Here is a 14,747-nt window from a genome sequence, read left to right as displayed (position 1 = left end):
TAGCATTTTACAATCATTATCTTCTATAAAAAAACATACCCTTGTTACCTAGAAATGTATGTAAACAAGTTCTATAAGAATAGAACATACATCACGTGTAGCTAAGGTACTTTATAGCTAAACTGCAATTTAAAGACAATTTCTGTTTCTGTTCGAGACTTCTATAATTACATTCCACAAAGTGATCCAGCCGCAAAATGTTCCGGAAATTGTATAAGATAATAGTATATTGATGATTAAGAAATCAAGACGCATCAACTATGCAGGTTGGGAAATACTGGGCCAACATAAATCATTATGGTCAACCTCATACAACAAGGCCAAGTACAAAATGCAGCAAGTGCCTTGATGAAGGACATACAGCAAGAGAATGTCCAAATGGCTGGAAATGCAAAAAATGTGGGCAATTTGGGCATAAACAATTTGAATGTACAGAAAATATGAATTCTGATAGTGAGGTAAATGATGATGGTGATGAAATGAATAACACGTTCAACAAAGAAAATCATGATGATGATGATGACGATGATGACGAAAGCAATGATGATTGCACAGGTGAAAACAATCAGTCTCTTGAGGAAGGAAATTCCCAAAATATAACAAAGCCGTCAATGAGTATCGAGGAAAGTAAGAAGACGGATAACAATCCAGAACAGTCTCAGTCAATCCTTGAAACTCAAAGTGTGTTGTCCAAGAAACAACAAGGTCAAACACCAAAGAACAACAAAAACACAGGCCACAAAGAGAGCATAACAAGATATCTATCAACAAAAGGCAGAGATCAAGACAGCACTAACAATATTAATGATACGCCTAAACAGTTAAGAAATAAAAATCCAAACGTTGAAAAATCTCCTGTGACGCCAACTGAAAATCTTCATGACGCAACGAGAGATGCAAAGAAGCCAAAGAAGAGACGCTAGCTTGATGATGATGATATTAAAAACACAAACTTTAGATAGAAATACTTTTAATAAAAATTATATATAAACATTAAAAAAAATGCATTGCCATGTTAAAATGTCTCACAAAATAGTTTGTACAGCACTGTTTTTATTTATATCATCCAGTATTTACTATCTAAAATGTTTGATCTGTAAATTTGATGTAAGCTGTATTCTATTGCAGCAAGTTGTGAAGAGAATTGAAGGTCTAGTTTCAACAGATTCTTTAACTCTACTGAAGTTAATCCTGTTTGAAATGTTTAACCTGAAAAAGAAAAAAAGTAAAAATAAAATATGAAGATTCTGATATAGAACAAAGGTGTACTAAGATAGTGAATAAATTACATTTAATAAATTTGAGTAAAACAAATCTTTTCTATTCAAAGCGAATTATGACTTGTCAAATGATAATAATGTTAAATTTGTTTGTAAAATATATAAGAAGCACACATTCAATACTCAGATTAGCTTCAGAAAAGGTTTTTAATATTTTGCCTAATAGTAATAGCTCTAAAAATGCTATTTTTCAAACTGTGTACTTGAGAAAAACAGTATACTATATATCACATGTTTTTGTTATAAGAAATTTATATGTATATGTATGCTATTATGTATGGACATTTTTATATCTATTAATACTAATGATATACGTTCTAGAGATATGTATTGTGATAAAATTATCTTATCATATTTATGATGAAAAGAGTACTGATAACTGCATATTGTGCCAAAAAGCGCCTAAGTTTACATGCATTATTTTGTGGTTAAAAAAAGTGTGTCAACACGTGCTTGTGTTTACATACAGTGTCACGTGGGCAAGTAAATATAGGTCATTCGACCTTGAACGGACTATTAAATCAATTTCAAAAGTTTTGTATCTTGCAACAAGATCTACTGACGAATGTCTTAAATGGTTGTCTATTAAATTTTATAACATAGTTTATAATGAGTGTAAATCATTAAAACAATGGAAACAATCATCAAAATTCGATTCAGCCTTAAACATTAGACTCAATAGAAGAGTTATTAATAACAGTAGGTTAAAATCTAGAACATATGTAAAGAGGCAAGCAAATTTAAATAAATGTAGGATAAACCGTAATAAAAAATCGCCGGTAGTAAAAGCTAGACAATTGTTTAAAGGTACATCGATACAATTTAAATCCGTAAGAATCAGTGAAGCGTATTTTGTAAATACTCAGGAAATATACCTGTATATGAAAAGAAAAAGCCATTTAAAACCTTTCTGTAAACATACATTTAAAAGTTATAAAAATGCTACATATATGGTAAAAGGTTTCTGCCAAAAAATGAATAAAAAGCCCTATGAAAAAGCAAAGTATAAAAATGATATACAAATGTATAGCAACAGCTGTATATTATATATGGAAAATATTTTGAAAACTATGATTAGAAAATGGTACTTACCAGATAAAACGCTCAATCAAATTTTTTTTTAATCCAAAATGAAGAATAATCTACATATAAGCACGGTCAATGCCAATGGCCTGCAACAACCTGAAAAAATAAGTAAAATTGTAAGCTGGTCGAATCAACAAAAAAATGATATTCTATTCATACAGGAAACCCATTTTACAAATAAAATGAAGTTCACATTAGAAAAGGAATTTGGTGAAAATCTTTTTAGAAGCGATGGGACAAGCAATTCACGTGGGGTAGCGATATGGATAAAAGATAAAACCAGATTCAAATACATAGATGAACATAAAGACTTAGAAGGGAGAGTCATTATGATTAATATTGAAATTGATGAAAATATTTAAATACACATTAGTTAATATCTATGCTCCGAACAGATTAAGAGAAAGAAATAGTTTCTTTAAAACAATAAAAGTGTTTATTAATAAATACGGACTCGGGCAAGTCATTCTAGGAGGTGATTTTAATGACATTTGGTCACTGCTAGATACAAAAAATAAAACTAAATCTTCCAAAAAATTTGATAAACCTGTAACAAGTTTAAACGGGCTTATAAAATCATGTAAACTAATTGATATTTGGAGAAATAAAAATAAAAATACTAGACAATTTACTTGGTGTAGGAAAGATAGAACAGAAGCTACCAGAATTGATTATTTTTTTGTTTCTAAAGAAGTACAAAAAAAATGCAAAAATTGTGATATTAGACCTATTGTCCAAAAAATAACTGACCATAATGCAGTGTCACTCAAAATAAATACTGAAAGAGGAAATAAAGGAAGGGGGTATTGGAAGTTAAATGCTAGCATAATGAACAATGAAGAATATGTTTATGTTATTAAAAAGCTAATATCTAAATATGAAAAAGAATTAACCAACTGTGATGATTTGGGGATTCTTTGGGATAATTTGAAAATAGAAGTAAGGGATGCAAGTTTAGACTATTGTAAAAGAAAAGCTAAAGTAAGAAAAGATGAGATAAATGTTCTAGAAACAAAGTTGAATAACCTTAATAATAAAATAAATGATAGTACTGATATAAATAAAACATTACAAAAAGAAATACAGAATGTTGAAAATAAGTTAGACACTCTGTATAAAGATAAGATTAAAGGTCAAAAAATAAGGTCAAGGGTAAAATGGTTTGAAGAAGGTGAAAAAAATAGTGCATATTTTTTGGGGCTAGAAAAGAGTCGTCAAACAAAAAAAGTTGTTACTGAATTATATGATGAAAATGGTTTGGCTACTAAAAATCAAAATAAAATTTTAGAGTTAGAAGTAAAATACTATAAAAAACTTTATGAATCAACTAATCCCTGTGATAATGAGGTTAAGAAGTATATAACAGAAACAGAAATATCAAAACAGCTAGATGAATCAGAAAGCAATCAATGTGAAGGGGAAGTAACTGAGAAAGAATGTACAGAAGCAATCTTTAAAATGAAGTTAAATAAATCCCCTGGCCTGGATGGTCTGACGGTGGAATTTTATAGGCAATTTTGGAATAATTTAAAAAATATTATGGTTAAAGTATTCAATAATAATTATGAGAAAAAAGAACTTACCAATTCACAAAAAAAAGGTGCGATTTCCTTAATATATAAAAAAGATGACCCGCTTTCATTAAATAATTACCGTCCAATTACATTACTTAACATAGATACAAAACTACTGGCTTATGTGTTAGCACAAAGACTAAAAAAAGTTTTACCATCTATTATAAGTCTAGACCAAACTGGATATGTAAAGAATAGATATATTGGTTTTAATATAAGGCAAATTCAAGACATAATTGATTATTCAGAGAAATTTAACATAGAAGGAGCAGTACTATTTCTAGATTTCAGTAAGGCTTTTGATTCCTTAGAATGGATCTTTATGACAGAAACTCTCAAAAATTTTGGATTTAAAAGTGGATTTATCAGATGGGTTGAAACTATGTATAATGATATTAAAGGGTGTATTTTGAATAATGGGTGGGTCTCAGGTCCATTTAAAATATACCGCGGTATTCGACAAGGGTGTCCGATTTCTGCGTTACTGTTTGTTATAACTGTTGAATTAATGGCCATAAGATTAAGAAAAAATAAAGAACTTAAGGGAATAACAATAAAATTAGACGGACAATCTTGTAATTTAAAAATCTGTCAATTAGCAGACGACACAACACTATTTCTTCAGTCTCGTAAAGATATAAGTCTAGCTCTCAGTATAATAGAGACATTTGGAAGTCTATCAGGGCTGAAACTTAATAGGAATAAAACAGAAGGAATATGGTTAGGGAGATTAAAAAGCAGTAAAGATAAATATGAAAATATAAACTGGACAAATAAACCAGTCAAAAGTCTAGGTATTTATTTTGGATATGATAATAAGGAATGTCAAACATTGAACATAGAAAAAATCTTGGATAAAATTACAAAACTTGTAGACAGATGGTCAAAAAGAAATTTAACATTGCTTGGAAAAATTTTAATTGTGAAAGCTCTTCTGCTACCAAATTTAACTTATTTTGCTACTAATGGTATTATTACTAAAGATAAGTTGCAAATCATCAACAATATAATTTATAGGTTTGTTTGGAATGGCAGAAAAGATAAAATAAAGAGGTCAATATTAACAAAAAATTATGCTGAAGGGGGATTAAAAATGATTGATCTGGAGTCTTATATAATGTCAATACATATAAAATGGATTAAAAAAATAATACAATCAGAAAATGCTAACTGGTCAGTGTTGCCTAAACTATACCTGAATAAGTTTGGCAAAAATTTGCTAATTTTCAAGATAAATATAAGAAATATAAAATTAATTGACAAAAAAATATGGAACAATACACCGTAATTCTATCAAGAACTGATAAAATCATGGATTCAGGTAAATCTGAATGAAGCTAAAAATAATAAAACATGGAACTTTTTAGAGATCAGAAAGCAAATAATATGGGGCAATAACTTGATAAAATTTAAAGGACAATGTCTGTTTTTTGATAAATGGATTGAAAGTGATATTCTATTTATAAATGACATAATTGACAATAGAGGACAAATATCAGAAAAAGTAATCAATTTAAAACTAAAAAACAAAGGTAATTGGATTGCTGAATTTTCAAAACTTAAAAAAGCCATACCAAATAACTGGGAGGAGAAGCTTAAAACTGAGAGATCATTCAAAACTAAAGTAAATATTAACAGAGAAAAAATCAGATTAAGAGACCATGAGGATATACTCGGCATTAATAATAAAGATATTTATAAGATAGTGCAAAGTAGAATAAAAACAGAAACACCCATTGGTTTTTTGAAATGGGAAAAGATATTACATACAGGAAATATAAATAGTGAATTCAAAGACACGATAAAATTCACTTTTGAATACTTAAAAGATAATAAAATTAAGATGTTCAGGTGGAAATTAATGCATTTCATCTTAGCAAATAAAGAGCTATTATTTCAATGGAAAATTTCTGAAAACAGCCTTTGTGCATATTGTAATGAACAAGACAACTACAAACATTTTTTCATCACATGCGCATATAACACAAACTTCTGGAGATCAATGAGAGATATATTTAACAAAATAGGTATTGACAAACATGTTATAAGCCTACACTCTCTAGTAATAGGATACAAGATTCATGATGATGCTTATTTTGGACTCAATCACTTGCTGAGTTTAATGTTTTTTTCAGTCTATAAATCAAATTATAAATCCAATAATAAGGCAAAAAAAATAGATATAGTGAAAATTTTTAAATATGAAATCTCAGGTACAGTTGAATTATATTATACGGCCAATATGGAAATAAACAAAATGTTTAAAAAAGTGTTGCAGATCTTGAAATAAACAAAATTAACTCTTGGAAAAAAACAGAATGTATGTTCTAGAATGTTAATATTGTGTACTTGTTTTCAATATTTCACCAGTGGACTAGTAAAAAAATATGATACTATAATATAAGTATAGGTGTCTATGTACAAAAAATGTATGAAAACACATGTAGATACATGTACAATGTATGTGAATGCATCTTTTTGTAAAGGTCTTAATACATGTTATATGTGTGTGGACATGTATGTATGTAACTAGAGCATATGTGTGAATGAATATATATGTAAGTGTGAATGCATGTATGTAGGTATGTAAGTTATGTATGCATGAAAGTGAAGTATAAAAATAATTTGGAAACAAAAGGGGGGATAAAGGTAAAAAAAATAAATATTCAACATGTATTCTATTATATCTGTACAACAAAGATTATGTACATTTTCATATGTTTAATGATGTTTTTCTTTTTTTTTTGTGAAACTATATGAACATATTATGTACAAGAATAATAAGGATAATTCTAATGTTTACAATATAAAGGTCACAGACAGGTCACAGACTGTTCACAGGTAATAAAATTTGGGTCAAATTTGTAAAATCAAAAATCATGACAAAAGCTTATAAGAAACATACAAAGAGAATACTTTACTTACCATTTTTTAGTATTAACAAACACTTCCAAAGAATTGTATAAATCCAAAGGTACGAATTAACAAAAGTTAACAGAAACAGTAACCACGCTGTATCTCATTCATATTTTCATATGGTTCAAAATTCTATTAAAAGAACCGATAACGGATTTTTCTCCGTAAATTTCACGACACATGGTCTGTAACATCTTTAAGTACTTCGATAAGATTTTATATGATATTATGTATATTTATAAAGTAATGATAGAAAATAGAAATGTATTAAATGGCTATGTATAAAATAAGATAAGTTTTACTGTATATTCTCCCTGGATATCAGTTATAATTGTATGTAACAGGGATACTTGATGGAATGCTGTACATTAAGTAATTTGTTAAAACAGCAAAGAGTGCAATAAAGAATTTATGAATGTTAAAAAAAAAAAAAAAGAAATCAAGACGGGTTCGAACGATAAAGTATCGGTTGCCATTTTGCAAATCACATTGTTAGCAAAAAAACTGGCGTAGGTATTGTTTAGTCAAATTATAAAAAAACCCAGTTTTTATAGAAACATATTGGTGCCTCTAATCAATACACATTAACTGCTAGAACAAAAGCTTTAACAATAACAAGTTTATTCCATTATGGACATGCTAACCCCATCATTTACAATCATTGTACAGTTCCTTTCTCTACATACGTTATCCATTGAAATCAAAATGTTCAATGACTGTTTCTATAGATCGGGAACTTCTATCAAAAGTGCAGTAGTCAATAATCGTGTGTTGTACTTTAAAGATGATTATCACATGTTACTAGACTCTAGCAAATTATAGGTCAATTATAGCATATACTTCAAAATTATAATACATTACAAAACTTCTCAAAATGTCAGTGATGCTTTGTAAATGACGTTCATGCATTTGATGGATGTTTGAAACACTGATTTTACAAATCGAGCACAATTTCCTGATCAATGGGAGCAAATTAAATTACAATTTGAAACAAACTGTTTCAGAGCATTTAAAAAAAAAAATATCAAGATACTATTCTATATAACAGATATTTTTCAGCATTCAGATGACCATTGCCATACAGAATATATTTTTATCAATATTTCTTTGATGTCTAGTAAGTTCGTAATTTATTTGTATATTGTTTAGTTTATATTGTAAAGTTAATTTCATATTGAAATACGTAAGCGGTTTTTCATTACATGATTCTAATACGCATAGGATGAGTATGTAAAATGTTATGTGTGGATAGTTTTGCAAATGAACAACGTTCCGTTATTTTGTATCATGAAAGTGTGAAGGCATTCTGCAAATTTGGTATATTTATTGCTGTTTTCGCTGTAAAATGTTGACTCAAGGTCTGTGTTAATTGTCTATTGACCTTTACCATACTTGTGAGAGGTTGATTACCAAAGAGAGCATCAGGAATTTATAAATGAGATTGAAGGTCAAAAAAAGGGTCGAGAAATCTCAAATAAAACATTGAAAAAATTTTGTAAAACATGTTTAGTGGTAATCTAAGTAGTAACACGTACAACAAAAGTTGTAATTCATCAGTTGTTGCAATTTGCGTATCGTAACATTATTGACGGTGTTGTCTGGATAAGAAACGAACAAAAACATTACTGCAAGACCACATATTTAAACAACAAAAGAAACGATTAAGATATCCCCTTGTTTTGACGATATTTGTGTTGCTCTACATTGAGAACTTTGTGTTGTGAGCTGTGTACTGATATGTATCTTCTGTCATTGTTTTTACCATTTCATTGTCAATTTGTGTTTGCCTATTTGTTTGAATACCCCCGTGGTATCTTCTTTTAGTCTATCAAGGACTTCTAGCACTTCGACAAATAATGGTCATACATTTTGTTGAATATATTCTTTTTTATGTGTATGTGTATTTGTACTAATTGGAATATACACATGCTAGCATATGTTACTTTTTTCTTTTAACAATTTTATTTATTCTTTGAACCGCTATCTTTAAAGATATGTTTCTCGTAATTTGTTGATTAACTCCTGAAAGACATTATGAAAAATTGCCTATGGTAATTTGATTTCGGAATATGTGAACAAATCCCTACACACGAATTTATTATGATTGTAAAAAATGTAAAAGTCATAAATACTTTTAAAAGCTTTGAAAAGTAGAAAAAAAACCCAGAGATTATTATAGTATAATTATTTTCTTTTGTCTCGGAGGTATATTTTTTTCTATATTTTATTGATACCATTATTTTCTTTTAAAGGAACGTTCAAAAGTAAAAATAATACCACTTATATGTTATTAATGGTTATAGGGGACTAATAGTATTATCTAGAAAAGATACAAACAAGAAAAAGGAGTGACAATAAAAAAAAATTAAATCTGTTTTATTATTATGTTTAAAATGCAAATTTTGTATTCTATATCTAAATAAATAGAAACTAGACAAAGTCAATTATATGTTTAAGGCAAATTTGTATTTGAAATGAACTACAACTTAAATATTTTAAATATAACTACCCAATCTGCTAAAACTACTCAGAGTAGCCTTGCTTTTTGGCATTAGCTTCATACAAATCCATTACGTTGTGGTGACAATTATCAAATATTCCTGAAGCTTCAAAAACATATCGGCATTCATACGATTTAACAGAGATACTAGCATTGTATGTATCAAGATTCACTTGATTTCCATGATGTTAGCTGCAGTATTTTAGAAGGGATATCATTATAAAAAAACTAGTCCTTGAATACGTATTTAACAGAAGATGTATTCAATAAAATCCTATACACATACACTAAGATTCGCATATGGTTTTTTGAATTATAAATTGTGTTGTAAAGCCTTTCTTGAAGAACACCATCATGTCAAATGTTGAATAAAAATCAGGTTGTTTATCTAGGCAACTTTTATCTATATCTCAGTGTGATAGGCATCTCGATATAAGACCCCTGACTCTTAACAATGCAAACCAGGTTCCATTATATTCAGCAAATGCCTGTTATAAGTCAGGAATATGACAGATGTTTTCATTCGTTCAGTGTTTTGATATAGTAGAGTTTGTTATTTCTTAAGCCTGCATGCATTTTTGTTTAAATCTACCTAAATAATCGTACGTTTAATTTTTACCAGTAAAAAACAGTATAAACAGATTAAAACAGACAAATGCAGTCTAATGAGGAGAAGCACAGTTGGTTCCCAAAGTAGTGCCGAATGGAATATTACTCGTTAAAATTTGCTGTAAAAATGTCAGAAATTCGGATAATTGCCCTTTAATTTTTATTTGGTTGAACATGTGCAAAATAGTTAATGTAAAATCATGATCCGATTAAAAAAAAAACATTTAAGAAACTGACAAACAATGTAGGAATTGCATACAATCAGGTTTTTAGCCATTAAATTTTGGGAATTCGAATGTTATCACACATTTCTTTCCTCCAAGGGATATAAACGAATTAAATTGTAATTCAATTTTTATTTTGTCCCTTTTTAGACATCGTTGTCAATATAATGAAATTTACTTCGACTGTCATTCATGTGCAAGTTTTAAATAACTGTAATATAAAAAAGAAGATGTGGTATGCTTGCCAATGAGACAACTGTCCACAAGAGACCAAAATGACACAGACATAAACCAGGTTCTACATACGAAAATGCCTGAATAGAATAGTTGTTATCCGTTCGTTTGATGTGATTGAGCGTTTAATTTCGACATGTTATTACCGACTTTCCGTTTCCAATTTTTGACACAGTTCATTTGAATATACGCATTATTCCAATGTTTAGCTTAATCTTGACAATCAGAGGGAAGTGGGAGAATATGCTACAAATTTGATGCATTACATGACACAACAACGCAATACACATTTTTAATTTGAAATTCTTAATAAATTTTTGGGATGCGAAATGTACATCTGTCTATTTTAAACATAATTCAATAGAAATCCACCATTTTCTACATAAGAAAATACCCGTACCAAGTTAGGAATATAATGGTTTATAATAATAGTAGCATTTGATTTTGCCATTTCATTAGGGACTTTACTTCTTGAATTATCCTTGGAGCTCTGTATTTTTTTTATTTTCCTTTTTTCAAGACGATACTTCCAAATGTCCCTCTGGTATCTTTCGTTTCTCTTTATCCAATTTGGGATTGCCAGATAATTCATTCTTCACTGGACTTTTACTTCTTCCATAGATATAACAACTCAATCAAGGAGCGAAAAATTGTAAAAGTTATGTATCCTTTAGGCATGTATACAGGTGAAGCCTTGTCGGTTGGCCGTTCTGAAATACATGCACACTAAATATGACAATAATAATATAAACTACAGTGATTGCACGTTTATAAATACGGATTGTGTTACTATGATAATAAGTAGATGTACTGTGATATGATGACCAACGAAACAACTATCCACAAAAAATACCAACATCACAAACAAAAATAACTATAAGTTACCGCAAGGTCTTCAATCATGAGTAAAATCCGTACCACATAGTCAGCTATAAAAAGGCATCAAAATGACAAATCTAAGAAAATGCGTATTGGAAAACTACCGATTTGATTTATGTACAAAATAATAAACGAAAAACAAATATGATATACAGCAACAAACGAAAACCTCTGAATTACAGGCTGCTGACTTGGACCAAGTACACACAGAATATGGCATGGTTAAATAGTTTTACGGGACCTAAATGGACTAGCTTTTATTTTCAATTTCATTTTGACTTCATACTAAGATTTCAAGTATTCGGTTGAGGTCAAACCAATCAATTTAAGCCAATTTTCTACATAAATATCACAAGAGGTGGCAGGTATCATGGATGTGAATCTTAATCATGAAAGGTCCCCTACACTAGCGATACCCGTCATGTTTAAATTGCCTCCTTAGATTAGTTGAATAAGCATGGAAGGTGTCTGTATTTGCACAGGAACTTTTTATTAATCAAATGTCCAATTTAAAACTAATTATTTTGTTGTTGATGTGCCAGCATTCATAAACAATAATGAAAACAACGACATCGATTTAAATTTCGGCGTTTTGTTATTTATCCACACATTCAACCAAAAAAATCCGATTTGTGCAATGTATGTTTTTTTTCCACCAACCAAAAGTACTAGAAATACGATCCCTTCTGATTATTCTCGTGTAAGTTTATATTCTTATTAATGATAAGAAAACAGGGACAATACTGCTAAGTGCTTATATACTATCATAAATATAGACCACAGATATATTCGACAATGACAAATAGTAATCACTATTGCAACACAATTGGAAGCACAATAACAAAAATACAGAACTACAATGTACGATAAAAAATTGAAAACGGAAAATCCTTAATCCAGTAATAAAATCAAATGCTTAAAACAATCTACAAACGGATAACCTCTGTCATATTCCTGACTTGAGTATAGTTTGATTAAAACTATATAAAAAGGAAGTCATAATATGCTCAATAACTCATCTTGTTTACGTTATTAGAACTTGTTATTAACATCCGGTGAATGTCATCGACTATGTCCTTCGTAATAAAATAGCTGGACATTGACATCATAACTAATTTAACTATTTATCCCAACGATGGTGTGATTCAATGCAACGGTCTAATAGAAGAAAATGTAATTCCGTAAATAATTGTGAACCATCTGTAGTTAGACAGATAAGTACTGTACCGTATATATAATTAATTTTCAATGTTCATGTATCAGGTTGGAATCCCTATATGTAAAGCGTTAACAAGTAAACTGATCTTAATCTACCAATGAAAATACAGAATTGCGTTACAATCTAAATCATTATTTAACTAATATCTTTTCAACACAGTAAAACTAAATAGTATATTGACATATATGACTCTAACATGTCAAAAATTTAGAGCGTCGCAGCAGTTTTTATTCGATTTTTTTTCACGAGGAGCGCTCAAATTTGTATGTTTGAAAACTTGGAATTTCAAATCACTAACAGAATAATATACACATGTATGTTATAAATCATGTCAGTAACGACTGCTTGGTAGATGATGACCTGAAAGACTAGTAGTCTACCTTTAGATAAATACAAATGTACCATTGATGAGAACTAGTTAAAACAGAATCAACAATGTATATACGTTAAACAATTTTCATTAATTACAATGTGAGTGTCAGATTTAAGAATAAAATATAAGAAGTGCAATTTGTCCCTGTTGGAAATTTATCAAAATATTATGATATCATGAGAGTCATTTTATATGTTAATTACCCGAATGTTTCCCTCTTGTGACAGGGAGACTTAGTGCGTGTTGGCAGGAGATATATGACAGCAATACACGTGTACCATATCTATCTTTACTTTGCATTACTTTTAGGCGGTTGGGGTGTCTTAGATTTTACAATAGCAACACACAATTGGTGTCGAATTTTTACGAGTTTGCAAATATCGAGAATAGTAATCCATGTGTTAGCCCGATCGATATATGTGCAAATGTTAACTATAATCAAATATCTAGATGCATTATTGGTAAGATAATCTTTACTGACAATTCCCTTCAGAGGGTCGATGAGTTTACCTGGATCGCACAGTGATTTCCGCGCTTTAAGTATGATATTATCGTAAAATTAACAAAAATTAATACCGTTTAAATAACTTTTATACAGATATAGCCAAATTTATTAATCATGTATTTTAATCTAAGAAAGAATTTGGTAATGTTAGTATTAACTTATAGTAATGAAATCCCTTACTTAATAATTTCATATGTTATGCACATAGATGTTTGTTTAGGATTCATAGCGCAATGTACAATAAATCGCAATTTACACGAAATAATTTAAGAAATAAAAGTTACTACCTGTTCCTAATTTCATATGTTGTCTGCTGATCATAAATACATGATTATCGGATTCAAAATAACTTTATCGCTATCATCGGACATCATTATCTTTTGCAATTAATTATTTAAACATCAATTTACACAGTAAGGGACATTCATATATCAAACACATTAACAACATAAGATTTAAAGAGACAGACAACATCGAACATCATTTGTTTTTTTCATCGTTAATAGCAAATGGTCGCATGCAAAAACCTACATTTGCATGTTTTCACCTGTTTTTTTGCTAATTTTGTTTCACTTTTTTTTTAAATTATATTTTGTATGAATTAGTTTTATACACATTATTTTGTTATTATCTTGCTCATAGAATAATATGTTTGACAAGGAATCATTATCTTAAAAAATAATTACATAACATTGGCACTGTGTCTGACTTTTCACTACATATTACTATATTAGAGCGCTAGTAGTTATCAAAGGTACCAGGCTTATAATTTAATACGCTAACCCATCCCTATTTGTAACAAATTTTTTTACTGACTCAGAGAAATAATCACCAGGATGTCGTTAATGATTAATCTTGTATAAATAATGGAATTTTTTAAAAGATAATACAAGTTCCTATAAGTTTTGTTAAAGATGTATATTTCATAATACAAAAATAGTTATTTTGTAAAGAAAAAAACATTAATGAGTCTACAAATCGATTTGAAAGAACATTGTCCTCTGATGTTTAGACAAAAATGACAAAATTGGTCGTAAACAAGAACAGGACATAAGAAGTAAAACTTAAAATGATATTATATATTTTCAATGTCAAAAAACAATTTCGGACTTATGCGTGGGTATAAACAGATTGAAGCATACAAATAATGGTTATATTCTGTTCTTCAATTTTTCAAATTGATAAGCGTCAGTTATATGTTATATGTTTGTTTTTGTATTACATTACTCATGTGACTTATGTCATTACTGTTATATATATATATATATATACTGTCTTACATCACATACATGTAGAACTGATTCCTCTTTTATACTTAATTTGATATTATCCATATAAACAATAGAAC

At 29.1% G+C, this 14,747-nt stretch overlaps 1 protein-coding gene and 1 long non-coding RNA gene across 2 annotated transcripts; one reads left to right on the top strand and one right to left on the bottom strand.

The window, feature by feature from the left end:
- The first annotated feature begins 260 nt into the window (after positions 1-260).
- LOC139497417 (putative neugrin-like protein DDB_G0288135) lies at positions 261-923 on the top strand. Its single transcript, XM_071285636.1, has one exon. The coding sequence runs from the start codon at positions 261-263 to the stop codon at positions 921-923; it is 663 nt and encodes a 220-aa protein (XP_071141737.1).
- A 30-nt stretch (positions 924-953) lies between these two features.
- LOC139497114 (uncharacterized) lies at positions 954-6,993 on the bottom strand. Its single transcript, XR_011657682.1, has 3 exons — positions 6,866-6,993; positions 2,373-2,462; positions 954-1,209 (listed from the first exon to the last, which is right to left on the bottom strand). It is a non-coding gene; the product is annotated as an uncharacterized lncRNA (long non-coding RNA).
- Between the last annotated feature and the right edge of the window lie 7,754 nt (positions 6,994-14,747).

This window comes from Mytilus edulis, chromosome 12, assembly GCF_963676685.1.
Source record: "Mytilus edulis chromosome 12, xbMytEdul2.2, whole genome shotgun sequence".
NCBI classification, from domain to species: domain Eukaryota; kingdom Metazoa; phylum Mollusca; class Bivalvia; order Mytilida; family Mytilidae; genus Mytilus; species Mytilus edulis.
This window is presented reverse-complemented; position numbering and strand designations above follow the sequence as displayed.